This window comes from Mytilus californianus, unplaced genomic scaffold (genome assembly GCF_021869535.1).
Source record: "Mytilus californianus isolate M0D057914Y unplaced genomic scaffold, xbMytCali1.0.p SCAF_8, whole genome shotgun sequence".
Lineage (NCBI taxonomy): Eukaryota > Metazoa > Mollusca > Bivalvia > Mytilida > Mytilidae > Mytilus > Mytilus californianus.
In genome coordinates, this window is record NW_026262734.1 from 100,315,136 (window position 1) to 100,342,951 (window position 27,816).

A 27,816-nucleotide genomic window follows, 5' to 3' on the forward strand; every position below is an offset into this window, starting at 1 on the left:
AGATGTCTTATAAAGTTGATAAGATATCTTATAAAAACTAAATTATATAAGATATCTCATTATATGAGATATCTTATATATTATATGAGATATCTTATAAACTATATAAGATATCTTATAAACTACATAAGATATCTTATAAAGTTTATTAGATATCTTGAAGTTAGAATAACTAGTAAAACGGCTTGCCATAAATATGTCTTAAAGTTATTAGTGTAAAGAATATACATATACTAAGTCCAATGTGGTTATACTATTACAAGATGAAAGAGACTTAGATTGTATCATTCTTACAGATCTTTGGAATATTTTAGTATCGGGTATGGTTGTTGATAAAAGAGAGATACAATTATAAATCAATAATTTGGGAAGAGGTTTAGTAGAGCATTTGGCAGACCCAGTTATATAACGTTGTTTGCATGTTATTTTGATATCCAGTAAAATGAAGGAAGATCGAGTTCTTCGTCTTCAGGGGTTGAAATTCCAAATGAACATAAGATAGACCAGTCCTATGATTGTTCAGGATATAGTGTCGTAGGAGTATATGTTGAGTTTCCAAAACAATTATGGATTCATAAGCCACGCCTTTATCAAGCACTTTATGTGAATGCGATATGCAGCCAAAAACGATCAGTGGTGTTGGGGGCTTTGTCTGTGGAGATAGTAACATATCTGATGGTCTGGATGGGGTTTACAGAATAGATAATAACTAACAAAAAATGCAGAATAAATGGCGAATAGGCAAACGAAAATTAAGAATAGAGAATAATGGGGTGCTAAAATATACTGAAGAATAGAGATTAATGCGCAAAATAAATAAACAAGAGAGAAATATGGTATACATAATAAAATAAAGAATACAGAAAAGAAGGACCCCCATTAAAACACACTTATATCTGTCATGGAGATGAGACAGGTGATGAGCAACATTTGCATCTTTAAAGATAGATGTAGCATATGAGTGTTGGAACGTCCTTGTATATTGCCTAATGATGCATTACTTATTCAGAGGATTTCCTGTGGTAAAGGAGGGTTGAGGTGGGATAAAAGAACAATATTTTTTAACCGAATGATCGATTTCCGAAGGAAAATATCAGTTATTAATTTGGTGATGTACGGCGGCCGATCCGACGACCGGGCGGCTGCCAACTGAACAGTGTCCGTGCAATAACTTGAAAACACTTTGACGAAATCTTATCAAATTTAGATATGTCGTTTCCTGTGACTAAATGAAGGTCAAGTTCGATTTTCGCGATTCTAGCTTTTATCGTTATTGAGTTGTAGATCTTTAAGTAGCGAAAAGTGATACTTATAGCGTTGTCCGTGCAATAACTTGTAAACGCTTTGACGAAATCTTTTAAAATTTAGATATGTTGTTTCCTGTTACTAAAAGAGGGTTAAGTTCGAATTTTACGATCATTTTTCCATCGGACCATGCATATATTACAAGACAACAACCGTTTGAAAGTGGGTTTCTGGAAAGTTATGCACAATAATGTATGGTTTCATATTAAAACAGGTTCGGTGGAATCTCATAAACATATAAGTATAATAGTCCCAGTACTTATATACTCTCTTAAATTCTAATATTATGTCACGTATGAAAAATAGGTCAAGATTGATTTTGACCTTTCCATTTCTGAAGCCTACAAAAATTCAGTTATTGTTTTTAATCGATCCTGTTTCATGTGTTTGGGGGTCCAGATTTGTAAATCATTTTCGTGCAGGAAAATCCGGTTTTCTGTCAATCTGACAGCCTCTTGTCGTTATTGTGACGTTTTCAATGGAATGCAAGGGGAAAATATTACCCAGGGAAAAAGCCACAAGAAAAAAGGGCCACCGTAAACAAGGATTTATTTGTATAGTGAATATAAAAATACAAATCCTTGCAATAACACAACTAATTTGATAAATTAAATTTTTAAATGTGTTTTTTTTTTTACAGATTTTCAGTATGATTTAATAAAATGTTTCATTCCACTGTATGTAAATATTGATAGCGAAATCAACATTTGATTGGTTTAGACGATCCCAAGTGACATTGGACAAAAATTCCCCTCTCAGTACATCATATTCCGGGAATCCCCTCAAAAATGTCGGGACTATTTCGTGCGACCGGTTACGCGCGGTTAATGTACATAACGTTTAATAGTCATTATTGTGTTCAAAACTATTTTAGATGTAAAAAAAAAAAGTGGAAAAATTGAACTTGTCATAGAATAAATGATTAACTTTTGGTTGGTATTGCCTATCAATGTTTATATTCATGCCTCTTGCGACGTTACGCCGCGTTTAATGTACAAACGTTTTGAACGTTTTTCAGAATAGCGATAGTATGATTTTTGTGTTCAAAACTGTTTCATATATAAAAGATTCATAAAACAAAATAGAGAAAAAAATGAATATGATGAACTTGTCATAGAATAAATTATTACCTTTGATTGGTATTGCTTATCAATGTTTATGTAAAAGCGGATAAAAAAAATGTATGGAAACTAATACTTTATGTTCATGAAGTTATTAAAAGTATAGACAGTTGAATAAAACATGTATTTCCCTTGGCTTAGGGAAATAAGAAGATTTGTTATCGGGCGATACCCTCGGGTTCGAAATATGATTTTCTTGGGTGAACAAATCTTCATGTATCTCTCTCAGACACGGGAAATAAATGTATAAACTAGTACTAGTATTTCATTTCTTTTCTCTTTTCATGTTAAAAGTTAAAAGTTAAATTATTGGGAAATAGGCTATGTTTTTTTTCAAATATCAACAAGTTTGTATCATTCAGAGAAATAGAAGAGGGGCCTGAGGGGGGGGGGGGGGGGGGGGTCTCATCACGATTCACGAGTTGATTTTTTTGTCAATCACGATTCACAGAAAATAAATTTCCATGATCACGGATCACGAAAATATAAAAAAAAAAAATCTGTAGAAAAACGGATCACGATAGCGAAAATGCGCCGATCACGAAGAACGAAAATAACCCATCAGGCCCCTCATAGAATGGTTTTAATTTTGCATATGTTTTTGTCTACATGTACCAACATGGATTTTATCCGACTAACAGATTTGGGACATTTTCTTACATTTATCAAATGTAGGACGATTTTTACTGTTTTCCCCGTTTACCTTTTCCTAAATTTAATGAATAGCACGTGACAAAAATCACATGACTATTAATAAATGTTCAAAATGGAGGACGAAGTTGGTTATCAATTTGTGCAGATTTTATCAAAAACTATCGTATTAACAAATATTTGCTAATCACTTTAAGTGTAAACAGTTGATTATTTATCATTATTTGGAATTAGGTGTTTGAAACAGACTGCCACTAACCATGGATGAGAATACAAGCCTTATATCGGGGAAAAATAAAGAAACTGGTCAGTCTGTGAACGGAACAGGATGTAAAGTGAAAGTAGCAGAGGGTGCCGTTCTCATGACAATAACACTAGAAAGAATAGCATTCTATAGTTTAGCAGGAAATCTGGTGTTGTTTTTAAATACAAACCCATACGCATGGACATCATACAATGCTATGTATGCCTTGTTATATTTTTTTGGAATCTCATATTTAATGTCTTTTTTTGGAGGTTTAATCGCAGACACACTGTTAGGCAGATTCAAGAGTCTACTATTGTCCTTGCTCCTGTACTTGGTTGGTTATCTTTTTCTGCCGTTATTACGGAGTACACCTCATAACATACCTATACATCCTGAACTAGATCTGCCAAAACTTTGCAAACTTCATCAGAGTCCTTATATCAATATCTCACATGGATTAATGGATATAAATCAGCAGAAGTCACCATTTGATGAAAGTTGTTCTGGCCTGATGTTTGGAGTACTGACTCTAATTGCTGTTGGAAGTGGTCCATTCAGATCAAATATTGCTCCTTTTGGAGCTGATCAGGTATAGAACATTATCAAGGGTCAGGATTGCGCGTTCTTCATTATCTGTATTCTTTAATTTTTGGGCCATTTTTCTTTATTCTTTATTATAAATTTTGACTAAATACCTATTCTTTATATTTTAGCACCCCATTATCATGATTATCATGATTATTCTCTATTCTTTTTTTTTTTGCCTATTGTCCTCTATTCTTATATTTTTTGCTGTTTAGTCTGCAATTTTTGCCCATTCTTCTCTATTCTGTATACCCCATCCAGACCCTCATTACCTGTATTGAAAACTGTTTTTGAAGTAATTTTATCCTGTCACTCTTTTTAAACTGACAATGATTGAGTTGAAATTAAACTTCCAGTAAAATAATATATAAATGTATAGACCAGTCTGGAAGAAAACATATTTTTCAGATTGTGACCTAGTAAATCTAGACTTACAGACCCTATAATTTTGAAAGGATACTCTAAATACACATATTTATTCTTTGTAAGAAGTCAGGGCAGATTATTGCTTTTCTCTTAGCCATCTGCCTGTGCTGAATACTGTTGAACATGTTGAAGGGTGTTAGATAATAGATATCCATTTATTTTTTGGATGATTATCTACATTGAACGGATACAATGTGCATGATGTAGTGAATAAAATGGTAGATTGTGATAGTCATTTTACATTGTGAATTTATAGACCTTTTCGGTAAACTAAAAACTTTCTAATCATACAGTAATAATAAATAAGGAAACAACATACATGTAAGTGGAAATCACAAGTTAACTATCACTTAGTTCATACATGTTATAAGGGAAAACTCTGAGTCATTTGCATTTAAAAAATCATTGTCTTTATAAAGTCCTTAAGGGTTAAAGTCCTTAAGGGTCTCCCTGTTAAGTGAACAACTCAATTTTAGAATTTGTACAGATTTTGCACCACCTGACTACTTGATAAATATTTAAATATTTTTTTATATAAGTTTTTTTTTATAAATTTATTGTTTCAGGTTAAAGGTGAAAGTCAGCAAGCTAATTTGACTTTTTTCAATTGGTATTACTGGTGTGTTAATGTTGGAACACTGATTGCATTGTTAGTTATTACATATGTACAACAACATGAAAGTTTTTATGACGGATACTTGTCTGCATTGATTTGTCTGGCTGTGGCAGCTTTTGTATTCCTTTGTGGTAATTATAACATCATATTTTTAAAGCTGGATACATCCAGGTTTATCTACTGTAGATTTATTATTATTCGTGGGATATTATTATACATACCTGCCAACTTTTCAAAATCTCTATGGGGGATTTTAAGTGCAAGAGGACTTTATGCTTCTCTTATATTGTCCTAAGTGTTCTTAATCTACTACTATATTGTTTGAATGAGTATATATGTGCTTAAATACCCTTATAACTCATTTGAATGCCTGTTTTGAGGTGTTGAGTTTATAAAATAAAGAATTTCAAAATTCAGGTCAACACCTCTCATGGGGGATATCCCCCATAAATCGGGATAGTTGGCAGGATACCAATTTTCGTGGATTTCGTGGGTAAAGGTAAACCACAAAGTCAGATGTTAAATGAAGTATAAATTTTCTATAGTCTTGAGTGAGAAGTTTAGCTAGCTATAAAACCAGGTTCAATCCACCATTTTCTACATAAGGAAATGCCTGTACCAAGTCAGGAATATGACAGTTGTTTTCCATTCGTTTGATGTGTTTGAGCTTTTGATTTTGCCATTTGATTAGGGACTTTCCTTTTTGAACTTTCCTCAGAGTTCAGTATTTTTGTGAATTTACTTGAATGCAGACTTTGGCAAATCACAAAATCAAATATCTTTGAAAATGCAACTTTTTCCCAATCCACGAAAATTGGTACCCATGAAAATAAATGTTTCCACAGTATTGTAAACTGATGTCAAAAATTGTCAACCAGATGAAAGTGTTTATTCTATTCAATTTTTTTTTAATTTATATTGGGTTACAAGTATAAAAAGTCTGTAATTAATGGTTCTATATATAGCATATATATATGTGAACTTTTTATGCATAAAATAAAGAATCAATGCAAAATACATTGTAAAACAATAACAACAAGCAGGAAACAACATCTTGAAACTTTCAAAAACAAGTACAATGTACTTGTATATATATATATATATCATTAAAAACTACTCTTAAAAAAATGCACTTTTGAAAGTGAATCATATACAAATTTCAGGTCTTCCCAGTCCCAAATACATACAAGGTTATTATATTTAGCAGATTAAAAAACAATTCCCTCCTACCATGCCTACCAAACCTATTTTTGTTAAGGAGGAAAACATAAAAATACATACTTTTAATCTTCCAAGACCCAAAGAGTCTCATCACTTGGCATCTGCGTCGTCTGTTTACTTTTTTTAAAACAAAAATTAACTTCTCTGAAATTATTGGGCCAATTGGAACCAAAAATGGCCACAATTATCATCGAGGTATCAAGTTTGAAAAAGAATGTGTCTGATGAGCCTTCCTGCCAACCAACATGGAGGACATGGCTCAGAATAGAAGATAGGTGTAAAATCAAGTTTTGTCTATTATCTTGAAAACAGCTATAGATAGAACGAGAAATCTATTCTAAGTAGCAAAAAGTTCAGGATGTTGAGATTAACCTAAGTGTATCCATTTACACCAGAACTGTCAGATGACTCATTATAGGAGTTATTCACTATTGCCCTTAAATGACAAGTTTCACCCATTTTTTTTCTTCATTTTTGTCTATTATTTTAAAAACTAAATAGAAAAAATTATCAGCAAGACAAGATCTAAAATTGTCAACATGGCCAAAAACGTCAGTTGACTCCTTCTTGGACATGTAGGAGTAACCATCCCTAAATGACTATTTTAACCATTTTTTTTGTATTTTTAGCCAAAATTATAGTAGATAAAGAAAATTTGTATATAAAAAAACTGATAACCAGGACAAGACTTGCAGATAAATCAACATGGAAGAAATCCTGGATTAACTCCTTGAAGGAGTTATGCCCTTTAAACATGTTCAATAATGATTTTTATGGCCCGAAACACTAAGCATCTTCACATTTTGAGGTGATTTTTAGAATGTGAGTTTACTATGATGAGTTACAGATCAAGTTTACATTTGGTTCTGCTCCGCTGATTTTTGCCAAAATTATGGGCTTTGGACTTTGAAAATTTTGTGAAAATAACAGTTATACATACTTTTTTTCTAACAATAAACAGTCTTCCTATCTTCATGATCTTAGGCTAATCTACATTGAGTTTGCATTTTTTTCTAACCATGTTGATTTTTGTGAAAATTATCAATCTTTTTTTTTCAAAATTTCCACTCCTATAAATGGCTTCAAGCTTTTTTTGCGAGCAGGGCTATTCATGTTGTTCCATGACATCTAGCATGTCTAGGTTGACCTAACTATTTTTTGCACTTTTGATCAAAACTATTAAACAGCAAAGAGGATGTGCAGAACAACTTCTACAAATAAGTCAACTTTGTCTAAATTGTCAGATGACTTATTACAGGAGTTATTGCCCTTTATTGATGATTTTTAACACTTTTCATGGATTTTTGGCTAAAACTATAATAATTTAAAAAAAATATACTAAAAAGCAAAATTGATTAGAAAGACGAGATCTGCAAATATATAAGCATGGTGAAGTTTTCAATCAACTCCTAAATGAGTTATTGCCCTTACATGATAAATTTTTCCATTTTTGACAAAACTATATTTGATAAAAAAAACTGTATAAACAGCATAAAGGAGGAGCAAGATTAGATCTACAAATAAATCAACATTGCAGAAATTGTCAGTTGAGTTATTGCCCTTAAATGACTATTTTTACTCCTGTTATTGTGCTGGGCAAACATTATAGTAGATAGAAAGGAACTGAAAACAGATACAGCAATACAAAATCGACAAAATGAAGATCTTAGTCATTAAGTGCCAATCTGTCTAAGAATCAGGCAGTGGTAAAAACATGACAAACAAAAACCCGCTCAACTTTACATTAATTTAAGTTCAGAATGTATATTGGTGCATGAATATAACATTCGTTTCCCTTCCCTATTCTTGTAATTCAAGATATAATTTGGTTGAAATGCACTGGAAATCAACAACTTAGGGGAGATAACTCTGTAATTTGCTATCATTCTAACCTAACTTTATCTATATTTTTCTGGAATTACCAGACATGCAGAAACGAAAGACCTACCATTTCTAACTCAGGATAAGGGTACCTTCAAAGAAGGGTGGTTAGGTTAGTGGGTTTTTTTCTGTCATGTTTTGAAATTTTTTCTAAATTGCCTGATTCTTACAAAGACTGACACTTAATTACCTTCCTTTCTGGTCTACTCTAGTGTGATTGACTACGCTAGTGTGATTGACTACTCTAGTATGATTGACTACTCTAGTGTGATTGACTACTCTAGTGTGAATGACTACTCTAGTGTGATTGACTACTCTAGTGTGATTGACTACTCTTTTGTGATTGACCTACAATGTATTAATGTCAACCACCATTTTTTTTTTTAAATATATATACATCATGTTTGTCTAAATAAAATAGCAATAGATCCTACACTGTTTTAACATTAAAATATTAATAACAAAGTAAATGTAGTATGAAGAATTTGTCTTACAGCATGAAAAAAATACACTACACTTGGATAATAAATTCATATTGATGCTTCAATGTGTCTTAAAACAAATTTATCTTATGAATGTAACAGGTTCCTGTAGTTATGTGTACAGGCCAAGGACAGGCAGTGTGTTTAAGAATATATTCACAGTCTTATGTGAAGCATGCAACAAATGTTGCAGGAGACGAAAACCTGATTCAGGGTAAGTGTATCCCATACTCTGCATGAGCATTGTCATTTACTATATAGTTTCATGAATATTTTCAGCTTTCAGTAAAAGATATTCAAGTAGAAAATAATTTCAAAATCAGAGGAAAGAGACATTATTTAATCGACTACAACACTCATTTTAGACTAACAAATTTTACTCACATAATAATCATTTTAATAAGAATTTAACATATTATTTGATTTGTTCAGTATTAAAATCTCTTGTTTGAGCCTCTGAGGTGACTTTCAGTTTCTGGTATATTTACCCGAGTTTCACTTAGACAGTGCTAGTGAAGTTGCTATAAACTTCTCATGTAAAAATTTAAAAGAATAAAGTTTGATAGTAATTAGTACTAGCTTTTAAAATGAAATCCATAACTCAAAGAAGGAATAATTTTGAATTCTAGAAAATTGATAAGAAATGTATGATGATACTAACCCAATTTAGGCTAAAGGGGGGGGGGGGGGTTAGTTAGTTCATACTAAAATATCAGTGAAAGTGAAATTAACCTCAGCCATTATCAATTATTAATTTTTCAGAATTCAAAATGATTCCAGATTCAAATAATTCCTTGTTACAATTGCATTTTAAAGTTGTTTCCCCCATCCCATCAATATTTATAAAGTGCACATAAATTTTTGCAAAAATGTCAGAACAGTACATTTCCCTACAAAACGTTCTTGTAAGATGAAGATATCATTCTTTGGAGGTTTGAAAAATTGAAACAAATGCTTTAAAGGATCATTGTCTCATGTACATTCAACCCATATCCCTCCTGTCTTGTTGATGTGGATGACCTGCCATAACAAACAAACTCAATCCATAACTCTGGTCATCTGTTGATGTGGATGACCTGCCATAACAAACAAACATACAATCACCTCATTTATTCAGGTCAATTTCTCATTAGTATAGACATATATATATATCATGTATAAAGGAAGAGGTTAAATACTTATCAAACAAACTTTATTTGATTAACTTATCAGATATTAACCCCTTATGAAACATTATACTATTTATTGTTTATTTAATTGCAAAACTGCAGAATTAAGTTTTATTTGTTGCTAGTAATTGAAATTTAATTCGGTAAACATGGTAATCAAATGCTGTTCTGGTTACATTACTTATATGTTAGGAGCAACAATTAAATCTGAAATGACTTTCATCTTACATTTGTCTGTCCTTCCTTCCCTTCTTCTGTCTGTCAATCCATCCACCCACACATAAGGGAGCTACCATTTGATTTTTATGGGGGGGGCTAGGATGAAAAATTTTGTCCTGCATTTTTTTTTAGTTGTAATCTCTGTCCTGCCTTTTTTTTTTTAAAGTTTATCCTGACTTTTTTTTTTGCAAGTGTCTCATCCTGCCTTTTTTTTTACTCAAAACTCCTATCCTGCCTATTTTTTTTCAAATTTCATCCTAGCCCCCCATAAAAATCAAATGGTAGCTCCCTAAGCAATATGATTTATCTGTCAAAATTCTCTTAAGGTTAAAGAGTTCTATTTATTTTGTAGAATAGTTTTACTAGTACTGCAGTGGTTCTATTTATTTTGTAGAATAGTTTTACTAATACTGCAGTGGTTCTGCTTATTTTGTAGAATAGTTTTACTAGTACTGCAGTGGTACTGTTTATTTTGTAGAATAGTTCTATTTATTTTGTAGACTAGTTTTACTAGTACTGCAGTGGTTCTGTTTATTTTGTAGACTAGTTTTACTAGTACTGCAGTGGTTCTATTTATTTTGTAGAATAGTTTTACTAGTACTGCAGTGGTTCTGTTTATTTTGTAGAATTGTTTTACTAGTACTGCAGTGGTATTGTTTATTTTGTAGAATAGTTTTACTAGTACTGCAGTGGTACTGTTTATTTTGTAGAATAGTTTTACTAGTACTGCAGTGGTACTGTTTATTTTGTAGAATAGTTTTACTAGTACTGCAGTGGTACTGTTTATTTTGTAGAATAGTTTTACTAGTTATTGACTGCAGTGGTACTGTTTATTTTGTAGAATAGTTTTACTAGTATTGCAGTGGTTCTGTTTATTTTGTAGAATAGTTTTACTAGTACTGCAGTGGTTCTGTTTATTTTGTAGAATAGTTTTACTAGTACTGCAGTGGTTCTATTTATTTTGTAGGATAGTTTTACTAGTACTGCAGTGGTTCTGTTTTTTTTGTAGAATAGTTTTACTAGTACTGCAGTGGTTCTATTTATTTTGTAGAATAGTTTTACTAGTACTGCAGCAGTGGTTCTATTTATTTTGTAGAATAGTTTTACTAGTACTGCAGTGGTACTGTTTATTTTGTAGAATAGTTTTACTAGTACTGCAGTGGTTCTATTTATTTTGTAGAATAGTTTTACTAGTACTGCAGTGGTACTGTTTATTTTGTAGAATAGTTTTACTAGTACTGCAGTGGTACTGTTTATTTTGTAGAATAGTTTTACTAGTACTGCAATGGTTCTATTTATTTTGTAGAATAGTTTTACTAGTACTGCAGTGGTTCTGTTTATTTTGTAGAATAGTTTTACTAGTACTGCAGTGGTTCTGTTTATTTTGTAGAATAGTTTTACTAGTACTGCAGTGGTTCTATTTATTATTATACCTCACAGGTTTTGTATGTTCATCGGTCCGTCCATCTGTTCCACTGTCAGTTGGACTGTCAGACTGTTCATCCGTTCATTCATCCAACAATTATGTCCCCTCACACATTTTTCAGGTACTACTGAACAGAATGACTTCAAATTTGGTCAGCAACATGATAGTGATGAGTTATAAGGTGTGAGCAGTTTCAGACACCTACTTCCTGTTTACCTAAACTTTGATTTTACAATATGTTGAATGAACTTAGAATTTTGAATCACACATTTCTCCAGTTCTTCTAAACAGAATGACTTATAAATTCATCAGCAGCTTGATAGTGATGAGCTGTAATGTGTGAGCAATTACCAGATCTGTCAGACACCCACTTCCAGTTTACCAATACTTTGAACTTTTCAATATGTTCAATGAAGTTAAAACTTTCGTCAGACTTTTCTTAAAAAAGCTGTGAGCTGTAACATGTAAGTGCCTTTCAGATCTGTCAGATACCCACTTCCTGTTTGCTAATACTTTGAATTATAAGTAGGGTATACTTAACACAATAACACCTTCTTGTTTTCTTTACTAAATTATCAGATGTTGAACATTGTTCAATTTGATGTATTATTTTTTGATAGGGTACATAGTTTGTCAATCTTTATGAACAAATTTTGATTTTAAACTTTGTAGTCCAACAGGAATATATTATAGTCCCCTCAACCTCCTCAAGACTTCCATTAATCTGTTTCCTTAGTTAAACGTTCTATTGCATTTTTAAAAGAAGCACAAGTCAGTTCCGTACTTAAAAAAATTAAAATGTTTTAAACATTAGTAAAATATATTGCATACTGTGGATTCATTATTATTCGTTGGATACCAATTTTCGTGGGTTTCGTGGGTACAGTTGAACCACGAATTCAAATGTTCAACGAATTGCAAATTTTCTATAGGCTTTGTATGCAGAGATTAGCAAAACCACGAATTCAAATATCCACGAAAGTGCAAGTTTTCCTGAATCCACGAAAATTGATACCCACGAAAATAAATGAATTCACAGTACATACATGAATATTAGTGGTTTTGTCCTAATAAGGAACATCAAATATATTATTTCAGTTTATAGCACCATTTAAAAGATCTAATATTTCTAACAATGAACAATTTCATTTTACAGTTTTGGTGATAATGCCATTGAACAGCCTTCATCATGTTTGGACCATGCTATGTATCGATATGGAGGAAACTTTCAGGAGGGAACTGTTAATGAGGTTAAAAAGGTCCTCAAAATTATATGTGTGTTCCTGACCATGGTTCCATACTGGATGGTTTACTTTCAGGTAGGAGTCAAATTTTTATGCCCTGCCCTAGGCGACGGGAGTATTAAGTGTTTCCCTTGACCGTCTGTCCTTTAGGACCCTCTTTCTGTCCTTCTGTCTTTGCTTCCTTCTGTCTTTCTGTGTGTCCGTCCGTCCCTTTTTCGTTTGTTTGAAGCTTGAGCAGAGACATTCGTGTCCTCAGACACATTCTTCTTTTATTTTATAAGATTTTATCAAGGATCCACATGGAAATTCTACTTGCTTCTGTTAGTGTGGAATATCAGGGGTGTGGAAATATAAAAATTCTTAACTTTTCCTGGGACAAGTATAATACAAAAGTCTACCTTCCAAGAACATTTTTCGACTTGATCTTCATTCAAATGAAATGTGAAAAATGAAAAAAAAGTGAATGCATTGAGATAAAATCATTTGCCAACACGTTTGATCCATATCATTTCCATTACCAGAAATACTCTTTTACTATTCTCTGATTTCTCATGTCATTTAAACGTTTTATGGGATAACTGGATCCCTGCATCTTTGAACTGATATTATTCAAACACCCCTCTTTATTCTTAAGTACACAATCCAACTCTGCCTAAAGAAATATATTAATTTTATCATTTAAAAACATTCATCGAAGCAGTCATAAGAAAGTTTTCCCCATTAGAATATTCATCCCTTAGCTCAACATACTGACTTAGATTTTATGCCCAACAAATGCACAAATGACGTCAAATAACGTCACCTAAAACCAAACACTTTGACGGAAAGATAACGATTGGAATCAAGCGTATTCCAACATTTCAGCAATCAAAACTACAAGACGCCATTACACAAGTAAAAGTTTGAAACAATCATTTAAAGTCACTCATAGATCTAGACAATCCCTGGATTGTCTTATTAGAGTCTGTATTGGTAAACATTCCTAATGGAGGAAATGACTGCAGATAGCACCTCAAGCGTCTATGTATACATTTTTGTAAATAACAAACTCATCTAAACTTGGGGGGTGAATAAATGCATGATACACGGAAAGGGCGCACTAATCAATCACTGAAGGTTATATGGTGGATCAGACTACCGTCCCCAGTGGAGCTGGGGAGAAAACTGATTGGTGGTCATGTGGTCAAATTTGCTGTACTTTTTACAGTGACCACTAGCCTTTCAACATTGAGGTTCGTGCAAGGTCAGTTCGACTTTGATCTTAATTGACTAGGATTGCCAGTTTTTGGAAGGTCAGTGGTCCTCTCTAGATACTCCAGCTTCCTTCACCAATAGAAAATGGCCCCCATGGTGTACCTTATGTAAAGAAAGTGGTGTTTAACACAACCAATCAATCATCAATTCTACATCATGTCTAAAGGGATGATATTTTATTCTTATCCAGTTTATGACCATACAGGATATTACTATTATCTTGTTTAAACAGACTTGTTTTGATTAAACTATCAGATAGTGATTGTTATAAAACATTGTACTTTTACAAAACATTGCACTTCTATTGAATTGCCAAATAAATTATATACAGTGAAACCTGTCCAAACTGAATCTTGCATAAACCGAAAACTTGTCTAAACCAAACATGTTCTTAAGTCCAGTCATATAAAACTTTATGCATTATAAACTTGATTAAACCAAACATCTGCCAAAAACCGAACAAAATTCTTAAGTCCAAGAGAGGTTTGATTTAGACAGGTTTCACTGTATTTGGTAAACAAACAACCTTTCAGGTTACAATATAAGAATTATTGGAAGATTTACTACAATACTATAATACTGTAAAAATATCTCTCTTGATACTTTCTTGGTTGATATTATTTATTATTTTAGTTATATAAGATTAATGACTTTTAATGAGGGGAATGCATTGATTTATCAACCTATGAATATTTATATAGTTACCAGAGTCTGTGAGCCAAGGTTAATTGGAACTTCTAATCAAAGGATCAATAAACCTTGCACCCTTTAGATAAAAGTTATTAATTGTATATTTGCATAACATATTTATTTTGATATTGAATATAAACTAAATCCATTTGATGTTGGATGTGTACTGATTGATATTTTAGTCTTAGATACTTGATTTTTTTTATTAGTTGTTATTGGCTTTCAACTAGCTGTCAGTAACTGCGAGTACTCTCAGATCTGTACTTGGTGTCTTATTTGTTGTTAGAGATGAGGGATAGATATATACCCTGCCACGTCCTGGCTGTGTTTTTATGCCCTCTTCGTAGAGGAGGGGGCAGTTAGTTTCACCCTTGTCCGTCTGAACGTTCGTCCGTACGTCCCAAAGTTGGTTTCCATTCTCTAACTTTAGTTTGCCTCAACCAAATGTTATGAAACCTATACACAATGCTTATTACCATAAAACACAGGTCAAGTTTGAATTTTGGTGGCGTCACTTTAACCAATCTAGAGTTATGCCACTTTACAGATGGAAAAATTGCTGATTTTTCGTTTCCGTTCTCTAACTTTAGTTTGCCTCAACCAAATGTTATGAAACTTATACACAATGCTTATTACCAAAAAATAAAGATCAAATTTGAAGTTTGGTGGTGTCACTTTAACCATTCTAGAGTTATGCCTGTTTACAATGGAAAAATTGCTGAATTGCTGAATTTTTCGTTTCCGTTCTCTAACTTAAGTTAGCCTCAATCAAATGTTATGAAACTTACACACAATGCTATTACCACAACATACAGATCAATATTGTATTTTAGTGGTGTCACTTTTACTTTTCTAGAGTTATGTCTCTTTACAAATGGGAAAATTGCTGATTTTTTTTCTGTTCTCTAACTTAAGTTTGCCTCCACCAAATGTTATGAAACTTATACACAATACTTATTACCACAAAACTCAGATGAATTACAAATTAGGGTAGCATCATTTTTACCGTTCTTCAGATATGTCCCTTTATAACTTTATATGTTATGCAAGCGGGGGCATCATCTGTGTCCCATGGACTCATTCCCCATTTATTGTTTGATGTTTTTCTTTGTATCAATCTGATGAGTTTAGCATTTTTCAACTTATTTTTATAGTTTGTCTTATGTTGTGCTGTTACACCACTGTACCAGGTTAGGGGAAGGGTTGAGCGCTCACAAACATGTTTAACCCCGCCACATTCTTTATTTGCCTATCAGGAGCCTGTAATTCAGTGGTTTTTGTTGGTTCATGTCTGTCATATTTGTTTTTTGTAAATTGTTTTGTCATAAATTAGGGTGTCAGTTTTCTCAATTGAATTGTTTCATATTTTTCATGTTGGGACCTTTTATAGCCGACTATAGGGTATGGGTTTTTCTCATTGTTGAAGGCCGTATGGTTGCCTATAATTGCTTACATCCACTTCATTTTAACTTTGGTGGATAGTTGTCTCATTGGCAATCATACCACAACTTCTTTATATTTTTATTTCCAATTCATTGATTTTCTTTGATAACTAGTGCAAATTGTTGAATTATTTACAACTTATTAGGCCAAAAAGTTATAGTTGTGTTTCCTGCCTCCCTACCTACCCTAGATTTGCATGCCTATGTATACCCTAACACATTTTATGGACATTTGTGGTTATGCACTATTAAATTCCTGGACATTTTCCTATATATTTTATGTAAAATATTTTTTTGAAATAAAATCATTTATTTCCTTCTTACTTCACTATTTTTGTTTGCCAGGTGACAGGAAAAAAGTATATATTTTTTGGGGTCTAAGGTTCACATAAAGTGATAACTGAGAATGTTACTAAGGACCCAACAATTCAGAAGTTCTTATAATAGATAACATTTAGACCCTCAATTAAAATGTTGTAGTTTTCTTAAACCATTCATAGAGACCCTCATTTCTATAACAAACCAAGTTATTTTTCTCTCTTGTAGATGGAGACAACATTCCTGTTACAAGGACTTCATATGAATTTAAACTTGCCAAAAGAAAGTACTAATGTAACAGTTGACTGTAACCCCCAGAATTCCACAGGAAATGACGACCCTGATGATATCTCTGGCAAGCCTCCAAAGGTATCAGCTCATCTTATATCCATCTCTCAGGATAAAGCAGACGGCATACCAACTACCAGCCTGTGTTAAATTTAAAGATATGAAAATAATACTTTATAAATTTGGTGCTTCTTAAGCACTCCTCTGGATTTGCATTCATCGGGAACAGTCAAACCCAAAAATTTGAAACCTACCAATGTACAGTACTTGAATATGTGATGAATCAACTCATCATAGATATCAGGATTGAAATTTTGTACTCCAGACAGACGCATGTTTCGTCTGCATAGACTCATCAGTGATGCTCGAATTAAAAAAAAATTAAAAGGCCAAATAAAGTACGAAGTTGAAGTGCATTGAGCCATGAGGACACAAAATTCCTAAAAGTTTTGCCAAATACAGCTAAAGATCTCTATTCCTGAGGTAGAAAACCCTTAGTATTTGAGGGAAACCCTTAGGCTTACATATTATCATGCTATATGTTCAATCTTCTGATTTCCTGTTTTAATTTTTTTGTTCACTTTAGGAATTTGAAATATATTAACCTGAAAAAAGGAAGGTTGAATAATGTTGATAGAAATTATAGAAAATGTCTTCTTTGCAATTTTGATAGCATCGGTGACAAATTTCATTATTTGCTTGAATTCCGTTTTTTTTTTTTTTTTACAGTTAGAATTTATACTTTGATAAATTCTATTTAGCACGTGTAAATATTTTAAAAGTCAATGATATCTTAAGGTTTGTGATAAGGTCAGTTTAGGGGGAACCACTTGTGATTAGTCAATGATATTGGTTTGCAGTTTTATAAGCATTGGCTTATTTCATTTCCAGCATTGGTTTGTTTTTGCCGTGTGCCCTCAGTCATATTTAATTGACTTTGAAACTTTTGTATAATTTACATGTTAAAGTGTTGCCATTTTGATTATAACATTTTCATTATACCATCAAAATTACACACAGGCGAGGCATATCTTTGTGTCAACAGTTTATTATTTTTTTTTTTATTTCAGCTTGTTGCAGCATGGTTATCAATATTTGACATTATATTTGTGATTATTCTCATACCAGTGTTTGATCGTATAATTTATCCACGGCTAGCCAAGGCAGGACGTCCTATGGGATTTGTATTACGTGTAAGTCTTGGGATGATGATTGCTGCTAGTGCGGTATGTGTGGCTGGAGTTGTAGAACATTATCGCCTGAAGTCAGTTTATCAAAATGATAGTATGCCTTGCTGTAGACATACAGTTCAACAAAAAATAGGTAAGATATATTTGATATTGTTCTGTTGTTGACAGGCATACTGTGGGTTCATTATTATTTGTAGGATTCAGATTTACATGGATTCTTAATTAAGGTGGTACCTAACACTACAGGGAGATAACTGTAAATTCAGCTAAACGTTTTAATTACGTTGTATTGTTAAGGAAATATTAAGCTTCTCAATGATTCAAATAAGTGTTTGTCAAGCTGCTATATATCCAATGAAATTTTTCCGAGAAAGTGATTGGTTCAAGTTTTTTGAAATTTTATATTTTTTTCAAAGGGTCAAAGTTAATATTTTGTCAAAATTTTATGAAAATTAAACGAGCCAAATTAATTTTAGTCAAGGTGTTGGGTACCACCTTAAGGTATAGGTAAACCACACATTTAAATGTTCAACAAAGTACAAATTTCTATAGGCTAGTACATGCAGACAAAACCATGAAATCAAATATCCATGAAATACAATTGTTTCTGCGATCAAAGAAAGTTTGAACCCAAGACGATACATGAGATGCATCAGACAGAAATTGACCTTATGCAAATGAATATCAATACATCTGTTAACTTATTTTGGGTAGAAAAAATCTTGATGCAAATTCTGTAACTGTTTGAAAATTGAGTTGTTATAAGAACCCTACAAAACAGACCAAAATTCATCTTTTATGTCGTATTTGAATGTTCCAAAAATCATTCAAAGTCTTATACATATATATGTATACATCCACTTGCATATTAGGTTTATTGATATCCGACGCAGCTCACATGTAAATGAATCCACAGTAAGTGAAAATTACGTCACATGGAATTCTTAAATATCATTGCTTTTAGTCAGTCTATGAAAATTTCAGAATGATTTGTTGAATGCATACAAAAATAGATAATCACCCAGAATTGTTTTGGCCATTGTTTGCCAATTCTAATATTTGGCAACAAGCAATTCTGAAATTCTTATAAAGTCAGCAGTGCTTTTCATGAAGTAAATACCTTACATGAAGTCAACAGTGCTTTTCATGAGGTAAATATCTTACATAAAGTCAACAGTGCTTTTCATGAGGTAAATATCTTACATAGGATGTGTGTTCTGGGGTTGGAACCCCACCTCTTTTTTTTTAAATTAACAAAAAGAAAATTTATATATGAACCTTTTATGGTGTTCTGGGGGTTGGAATCCCCCCTTTTCAAAATGGCTGGATCTGCGCCTGGTCCGGTTGTTGTTTACATCCATGTCTTTTACAATAATTGGTCCCTGGTGGATAGTTGTATCATACTACATGGCCTATTTTTGTCTCGCCTGCGACAAAAGTCGAAGTATTGCGAGACATGGGGATTACTATCCCACGGTTTAAACTATTTGTATAAAGCTTCATATTTCAGAAGGTAAAAGACCTGGATGCTTCATATCTTGTATGCAGATACCTTATGTTATGAAGTTTCCCTCTGTCGTACATCCATTGTCCTTGACTTCATTTTAATGGTTCAGCTACTGCTTGAAAAAAAAATTGAAGTTTTTTTTTGTCATGTGAATTTCTCAGGAGTAAAGTTAACTATATTTGATATATGGGATCCTTTCAACATCTACATGTCCGTCATACAGGGCTTCACCTGACCTCGACCTCATTTCATGGGTCAGTGATCATGGTTAAAGTTACTTGATTAGGTCGGTTCCTCAAGATAATATAAGCAGTAGGTAAACTATATGTGGTGTATGGAATGATTGTAAGGGGTACATGCCAGTTTGGCAGGTTTCATCTGACCTTGACCTCATTTTCATGGTCCATTGGTCAATGTTAAGTTCTTGTGTTTTAGTCTGTTTTCTAATTATCATAAGCAATAGGTCAACTATATTTGTTGTATGGAATATATGTAAGGTGTACATGTCTGTCTGGTAGGTATCATCTGACCTTGACCTCATTTTCATGATTCATTGGTCATTGTTAATTTTTTGTGTTTTGGTCTGTTTCTCTAAATACCATAAGCAATAGGTCAACTATATTTGGTGTATGGAATAATTGTTAGGTGTACATGTCTGTCTGACAGGATTTATCTGATCTTGACCTCATTGTCATGGATTTAAAAAAAAATTAAGTTTATGTGATACTTGTAGTTGAACCTTTATCTTTAAGACTTTCAACATAAAATCAATGGTCAGTAAAGCAGGCGAGACATTTCAGCATGTGCACTCTTGTTATATCTAGAGGAGAACTTACGTTAATGTTCCTTTGAAAAATTAATTTCAAGCTAATTGCTAATTAACTATATAAAACAGTGCAAAATATACCATATTTACTTGTAGGGCATACTGTATATAATGCAGCAGAGATGTCAGTATTGTGGCAGATACCACAGTATGCACTGATTGGACTGAGTGAAGTATTTGCCTCAATTGCAGGTAAGTAACTGTACATTGTTAGATCAATCAGAAATAAAGTATCTGCATTAGATATGATAAATGTAGATTCCACTTCTTAGCTCACCTGGCCCGAAGGGCCAAATAAGCTTTTGCCATCACTTGGTGTCTGTCGCCTGTCATCATTGTCCTTCATCGTCTAAACTTAACCAAACTTGGCCACAATCATCATTGGGGTATCTAGTTTAAAAAAGTGTCTGATGACCCCCGCCTGCCGACTCTGACCTTGTCCTTTGACGCCTATGTTAGTAAAACCGCATCCAATTCATGTCAGGCTCATATCTTTTGTACTGTAAGCATACCTGCCAACCTCTGAAACCTTCAAAGAGGGAGATCTCCCCCTCAGCTATGACAGCTGAGGGGGAGATTTTGTGCAAACGACATTTTCAAGTTAAATATATGACCTGTTTACGTATTCATCTACAAAACACCAATAAGAGTTAATAAATATACTTTATTTCTTCAATTCATGGTTATAATCTATACAAATCCTTGATCTATACAAGGGTGGTTTTTTTTAAAGCCTTTTTCAATACCTCTGAGTCTCATAACTCATAACATTCCATATTTTGATTTTGTTGTGAGTCTCACACTAAGCATGCTTTCAAAGATCATACAGACCACCAGAAGAAATCGAAAAGTTGATTGAACATGATGTGCAAAAAGATTCATTTGAATCATTGCCAAGTGAACTTGGTCGTAAAAATTGAAAATCTTTCATTCAAATCTACTTGACATTTCAATTTGCAGTTATCTATTTCTTCTTTTTTAAACTGCCGCTTGGACCAGACAAAACCTCTATCTTGTTGGAGTTGACATAGCAGAACTGAATTTCGATTACTTATATATCGAACATAAAAACTACTGACCAAAGTTTTCAAATGATCGCCGATTGTTTATTTATTTCTAATGAAAGTAATGAAAAAGCCAGAGAATTACGAATGCGGGTTATTCCAGGTCAAAATATCTGAAAGCGGGAGATTCTATACTCTCTCCTAGGAGCGGACTGGCAAGCAGGAGATTTCCAGAATTTCCTTGTTTGCGTGGGAGACTCCCGCTCAAAACGGGAGGGTTGGCAGCTATGTGTAAGACTTAGGTTAACCAAACTTGGTATGCAGTTGCATCATGGGCTTTGGGTGTGTCAAATACCAAAGTTAGTTTCCTCTGACCTTTGACCCCTAGTATAGTTAAACCTTTGTGTCATGTGTGTAACTCTTGTACCATACAACTTAGCTTGATCAAACTTGGTATGCGGATACATCATGGTATGGGTGTGTATCTTTTATCAAAGTCTGCTCACTCTGACCTTGATTTTGACCTGTAGTACTTAGATTGGCAAACTTTTATATGCAAAAGCATCATACTGATCTTGACCTTGACCTTTAATTTCTCAATTTTTATATACAACATCAGACTTTCATGACTTTGTTCCTAGGTCAGTATAATTCTTTCAGATTGACTTATCAGTAACCATGTGTCAATCTAACACAGAGGCAAAGATCATATGAAATGAATGGCTGAAAACAAAAAATCTTAAATAAAATTGAGAAAGGAAACAGGGAATGTGTCAAGGAGACAACAACCCGACCAAAGAGCAGAAAACAGCTGAAGGCCACCAATGGGTCTTCAACACAGCGAGAAAATCCCGCACCCAGAGGCGGGCCTCAGCTGGCCCCTTAAAGAAAATAAAATGTATACTAGTTCAGAGAAAATGGACATCACACTAAACTCCGAAACATATAAGTGAAATAAAATTAAAAAAACATACAAGACTAACAAAGGCCAGAGGTTCCCGACTTGGGACAGGCACAAAAACTAAAAGAGAAAGATAGAAACTTTAAAAAAGGAAAAATGATCAGCAGGACAAGATCTACACATATGTCAACATGACAGAAAATTGTCAGTGAACTCATTATAGATTGATTGCCATTTAATGATGATTTTTACCAAAAAGTGGCCTTTGTTGAATGTGCAGGTGAGCGACACAGGCACTTTAGAGCCTCTAGTTGAAGATTGTCAGTGTATTTTTTCTTTGCAAGACTTTACTTGGGGTTTTGGGCTAGCCAATCTGGCTCTATTTCACCACTGTATACTATGATCATGAAGATGGGGATAATTCTGAATTTAAGGCATATTTATTTGCAGAAAGTAACAAACACTTATTTTCTCATTTTCCATCAATTTCTCTCATGTAATATGCCTTTAAATGACAAAATGAAATACAGATATGAGATGAAGCTGATAAATTCAATTCTATTTATTACCAAATTTCTTTTCAAATCATCGGGCAGAGCTTATGTTCATGATGTTTTACTTTGCTTAAGGACAGACTATTTGAAGATGTGTTTGATAAGGATACAAAAGAAAGAGTGTATGATGTGGGACAAATAAAATATAAATTTATGGCATTTATATGTGCTATAGCTAAAGTATTTTAAAGTATCAGCTATTGCATTATTCTGCTTAAAACCTTTCTAATTGTGAGATTAATTTTAAACATGAGTTATATATACACCCTATATTTCCTTTCTTAAATATGGTCATAATATACAGCTTTAACAAAGACACAAAAAAAATAGACAGAAAAGATAGATAAAAAGATGGTAAAAATAAAAAACAACCAAAAAGAAGGAGAGTGTAACCATCCCACTCACCTCACCCCCTTGAAAAATGATATATGCATATTTTCCAACTGCCGTCATCATAGTTATACTTTCAGATCCACAATTTCCAAACTGTGACATTTTTTACATGTTTTTAAACTCGGTTTTACAAGAAATTCAACGACTGTGTCTCACTATTTACTTTGCAAATATGCATATAGTTTTCTACATTGGCTGAAGGTATAGGGGGAGGGTTGAGATCTCATAAACATGTTTGGCCCCGCCGCATTTTTGCGCCTGTCCCAAGTCAGGAGCCTCTGGCCTTTGTTAGTCTTGTATTATTTTTAATTTTAGTTTCTTGTGTAGTTATGCGTTTACTTTTCTACATTGGCTGGAGGTATAGGGGGAGGGTTGAGATCTCATAAACATGTTTGGCCCCGCCGCATTTTTGCGCCTGTCCCAAGTCAGGAGCCTCTGGCCTTTGTTAGTCTTGTATTATTTTTAATTTAAGTTTCTTGTGTACAATTTGGAGTTTAGTATGGCGTTCATTATCACTGAACTAGTATATATATTTGTTTAGAGGCCAGCTGAGGAACGCCTCCGGGTGCGGGAATTTCTCGCTGCATTGAAGACCTGTTAGTGACCTTCTGCTGTTGTCTGTTCTATGGTCGGGTTGTTGTCTCTTTGACACATTCCCCATTTCCATTCTCAATTTAATATAGTGTTTACATATTTTTATCGGATCAATAACCATAACTGGACACTTCATTGATGAGGTTATCTAACTGGTTAAGTCCGGCCCAGTCAAGTAAAATAAATTAAGTAATAAGTATACACACAGAAACTTCATATGTAAGATATCCCTATTAAGAGCATACCTTACAGAAAAGATCTCTTATTGATATTTCCTTAAAAATTAGATATGCAGGATATGTATATATATATGCAAAGAAAAATAAACCTTCATGACTTACTTTTCAAGATAGTATTGCCTATTTGAGGTAAAAACACTAATTTTCGTATTTAAAAAAGGCAAATGATATAAAGAATAGAGAAAAATAGGTCAAAATGATAAAGAATAGAGAAAAATAGACCCCAAAAAAAAAAAGATTATAGAATAATGGGGTGCTGAAATATAAAGAATAGAGAATGATGGGCCAAAAAAATAAAGAATAGATAAAAATGGCCTAAAAAGTTAAAGAATACAGAAATGAAGGACACCCATCCAGACCCTCATAACAGATCTTATTACTCTGATGTATTGTTACTTATAACTTAATTACTATCAAAACAATAAACCATTTTGTCATTTCAGCTTTAGAATTTGCCTACCTGATGGCGCCCAAGTCTGCTAAAGGTATCATTATGGGTTTGTTTTATTTGTTCACCGGAGTTGGAAGCTTCATAGGATTTGCATCAATGGCAATCTTTCAGGGAATTTGGTTTGGACCATATGATAGTGGAAATATAAACTGTCGTCTGCCATGTACAGAAAATGGTGGAAAGTTTGACATCAAACTCAAATGCCATTTAGACAATTATTTCTTTTTCCTAGCAGGCATTGAAGTCTTAGGGCTACTGTTGTTTTTGTTTGTTGTAAAAATTTGCCGTATTCAAAATGAAATTTCTGCAGTGGTTCGTCAGAAATCTCAGCCACAGTTAATATCCAAAAGATCAGTTACTGAAAGACTGAAATCACCTGTTTCTTTGCAAAGGCAGTCAAGTTCAGACATCAGTGTCACATGAAAAAACTGTATACTCCATTTATTTTATAAAAATACTAAAGAGGAATTCATAGAAAGAGAAATGAAATGAAACATTCTATTTCAGAAGAAAAATGTACACCGCATTGATTTTGTGTCACGGATGGATACCCTATATCCAGTCCTTTGTTTTTCTATTACAGTAATTAAAAAAAATTACTATAATTATCATTCTCATCTGAATTTTCTGATTGATGATATTTTATAGTTATTTTACATATATCTACAAATTATTAGTAATTTGAATCTTCAATGAACGATACTTTCTCCAGTCATAGGTACATTAAATGTGAGTCTTCTATTGATGAGGTGTCTCTTGCACCATAAAGAAATGAGAATCTGTAAAAAGAGACTGCTACCTACGGTAGGATGCGAGTTTTCTGTGAAAGTTGTGTTCTTTTCCACTGACATCCTTAGGATTGTTCCAAAATTTATCTGGTGGGGATGGGAACACTCAAATAAATTAAATATGGTTGCATTTTCCTTAGAATTTTGTAAGAACTATCTTATAAAGTAAAAGAAAAGTTTTATTTTATGGGTGCCAGGGTCTTCAAAAAGTGCCTCCCATCTCCACCATGTATTTAATTTTGGAACAGCCCTTAAATGTAAGTCTCTAAAGACATGTATAGCATCTGTCAAACCATTTCCATGAAATTCTTATACCATTTTATTATTGTGCAGCACTGATTTTATTTATGTATTATATATTTATATACTTTTCCATGTAAATATTTCACTAGGATTTTTAAAGCGTTCGCATAGTTTGTTTACATAGACAACGTATCTACCTTAAAGCTGAATAAATCAATGAAACTTTCAAGAATCTCTTCCGTGCCTATTGATATTGTTCACCTTATTGCCTGGGGTCATGAACTAATTTCTGTGAAAAGGGCCAAAATTTTACATGAACAACTTTCAGAAATGATCAAAACTAGACTATAGTTGTGCCCATATGCAAATTATTCAGACATTATTTCATACAATTAGACTATCTTATCTTACAAATGTATAACAATATGCCAGTCTAAAACAAGATTTTTAGTAAAAATTTGAGATAAGTGTCTACAAATTCTTGAAAAATAAATATTTCTGAATAATGTGTCAGAAAATTATCCTATCCCATCAGGCATCATTCTTACTTCCAGTTAAAATATACTTGTTTTCAGTCCTGTTTAACTGTACAATGGAATCCACTTAAATGTATACCTTCTAATTACAAAATCCTGCACATTTATTGGCAGGTGCATGTGACTCAAATCTTAAATTACTAGGCTTACCAGATTTCCTGAGTTCTCTCAGGGCACTCCTACTTCCTCCACCAATAAAAACAAGCTGTCAGGATATAGTCAATAGTGCTGAAAGTAGCATTAAACACCAACAATCAATCAATCAAAACAACTTGGAACTCTTCCCTTTACCACCACCATTATGTGTATATGAATTGAAACAATAGGTACACATAAAGTCATATGTTAACTTCTAAATGTAGTTTTGTTTTTTATTCTTGCTTGGTTGATTTCTCATTTATATATACCTCATATCACCTTTCACTTGTCTTTTGCATTTTTATATTAATGCACCTTAAACTTTTTTACTCATTGTTTCCATGTTTTAAATATATAAAATCAAAAATTATATAATCATTGTACATTATTGTTTGTATTGTAAGGTCACACCAAATCAAGTTGTTGATCTTTGAATTGTTTTATGCTAAAAACTAGGTGAAAGCCAGTGAAATTTTTATTAATTTTATACCGAAATAGGTATATACAGAGAATTTTTAGGACTCTCTAGGATGATGCTTGCACAAATAATTTGTTGCGGCTTTTGAAAGATTGTTAAAATATGGTGCTATCTGATATTGAGCTGTGAAGAGCATTTCTTGCATAATTGTATATTTTATAGATGTAGTTTTGGTAAAGATTATTTTTAATTATCAAAATTGTGATAGATGTAATGTTTTGTTATAATCAAATTATAAAACATTTCCTAATAAAATTTTAGAATATTATAATGACTTTGAAACTTTGTAAAGTCCTTAGAATCAATCTACTTCCTTCTCATAAGAAAGGACCGTTTTTGTCCAAGCTTTATCAGTTTTCAAGTTTAATGATAATTTTGATATTTCTACACAATGTGTCTCTCTGTAAATAACTTGCAAAATAAGGGTTGAAATATATTTTGTATGACCAAACATTTTTGGTGTTTGTAAAATAACTTTTATTTTAATGGATTGATTATTTTGAAATTTGGACATGTTGATTACTGTCCATAATGAAAAATATTTTAAATGGGTTTAATAGATTTTAAGGATAATGGAAACTTCAATTCCTTATAAATATCACAGAAGGGAACAGGGTGGTCGTAAACATTTTGAGATATATTATTGTTGTCAGTGCTTAGACATCTTTGGAAAAATAACCAAAGGACAAAAGACCATACTGCCTTTAGCAATTAGCAAAAACATATATTATTGTAATCTATAAAAGTGATATAATGCAAAATAGAGAAAACCATCATCTTAATTTATACTGCAACAAAAAACAAATAATGCAGACAGCAACCAACAGCAAACTGGATTACAGGTTTGTGTCTTGGGACAGACAATTATAAGTGTCAAGAGTTTTTAAGATGTTTGTTAGTGTTCCACCCTCCTCTATAGGAACAGATTGTTAAAAGGAAAGGGCTTGACTCATTATTTAGGTACTATATACAAGAACAAATAACAAAAAGACAAAAGACACAAAGTACTTGCAGATACTGGAGGCTGGTGCCTTCAAACATTGTTTAACCCATCCCATTGGTAATGTGCCTATCCCAAGTCAGGAGCCTGTAATTCAGTGGTTGTTGTTGGTTCATGTCTGTCCTGTTGATCCTGATTCGGGCTATATTAAAGGTTAACAATAATTTGTAATGTTGTTCCTGTGGTTCAGGCTATATTAAAGGTTAAGAACAGTTTATAATGTTGTCCCTATATAGTTCAGGCTATGTTTAAGGTATACAAAAGTTTGTAATGTTGTTCCTGTGGTCCAGGCTATGTAAAAGGTTAACAAAAGTTTGTAATGTTGTTCCTGTGGTTCAGGTTGTGTTAAAAGTCAACAACAGTGTGTAATGTTGTTCCTGTGGTTCAGG

General features: G+C 32.9%; 1 protein-coding gene across 1 annotated transcript; it reads left to right on the forward strand.

Annotated features, from left to right (window-relative positions):
* Positions 1 to 3,191: 3,191 nt before the first annotated feature.
* Positions 3,192 to 26,698, forward strand: LOC127712612 (solute carrier family 15 member 4-like). The gene is made up of 8 exons (XM_052219156.1): positions 3,192 to 3,913; positions 4,902 to 5,082; positions 8,638 to 8,749; positions 12,506 to 12,668; positions 16,526 to 16,666; positions 17,656 to 17,908; positions 20,205 to 20,300; positions 24,237 to 26,698. Exons 1-8 carry the CDS (start codon positions 3,338 to 3,340, stop codon positions 24,665 to 24,667), a joined length of 1,953 nt encoding a protein of 650 aa, XP_052075116.1. The 5' UTR covers positions 3,192 to 3,337; the 3' UTR covers positions 24,668 to 26,698.
* The last annotated feature ends 1,118 nt before the right edge of the window (positions 26,699 to 27,816 follow it).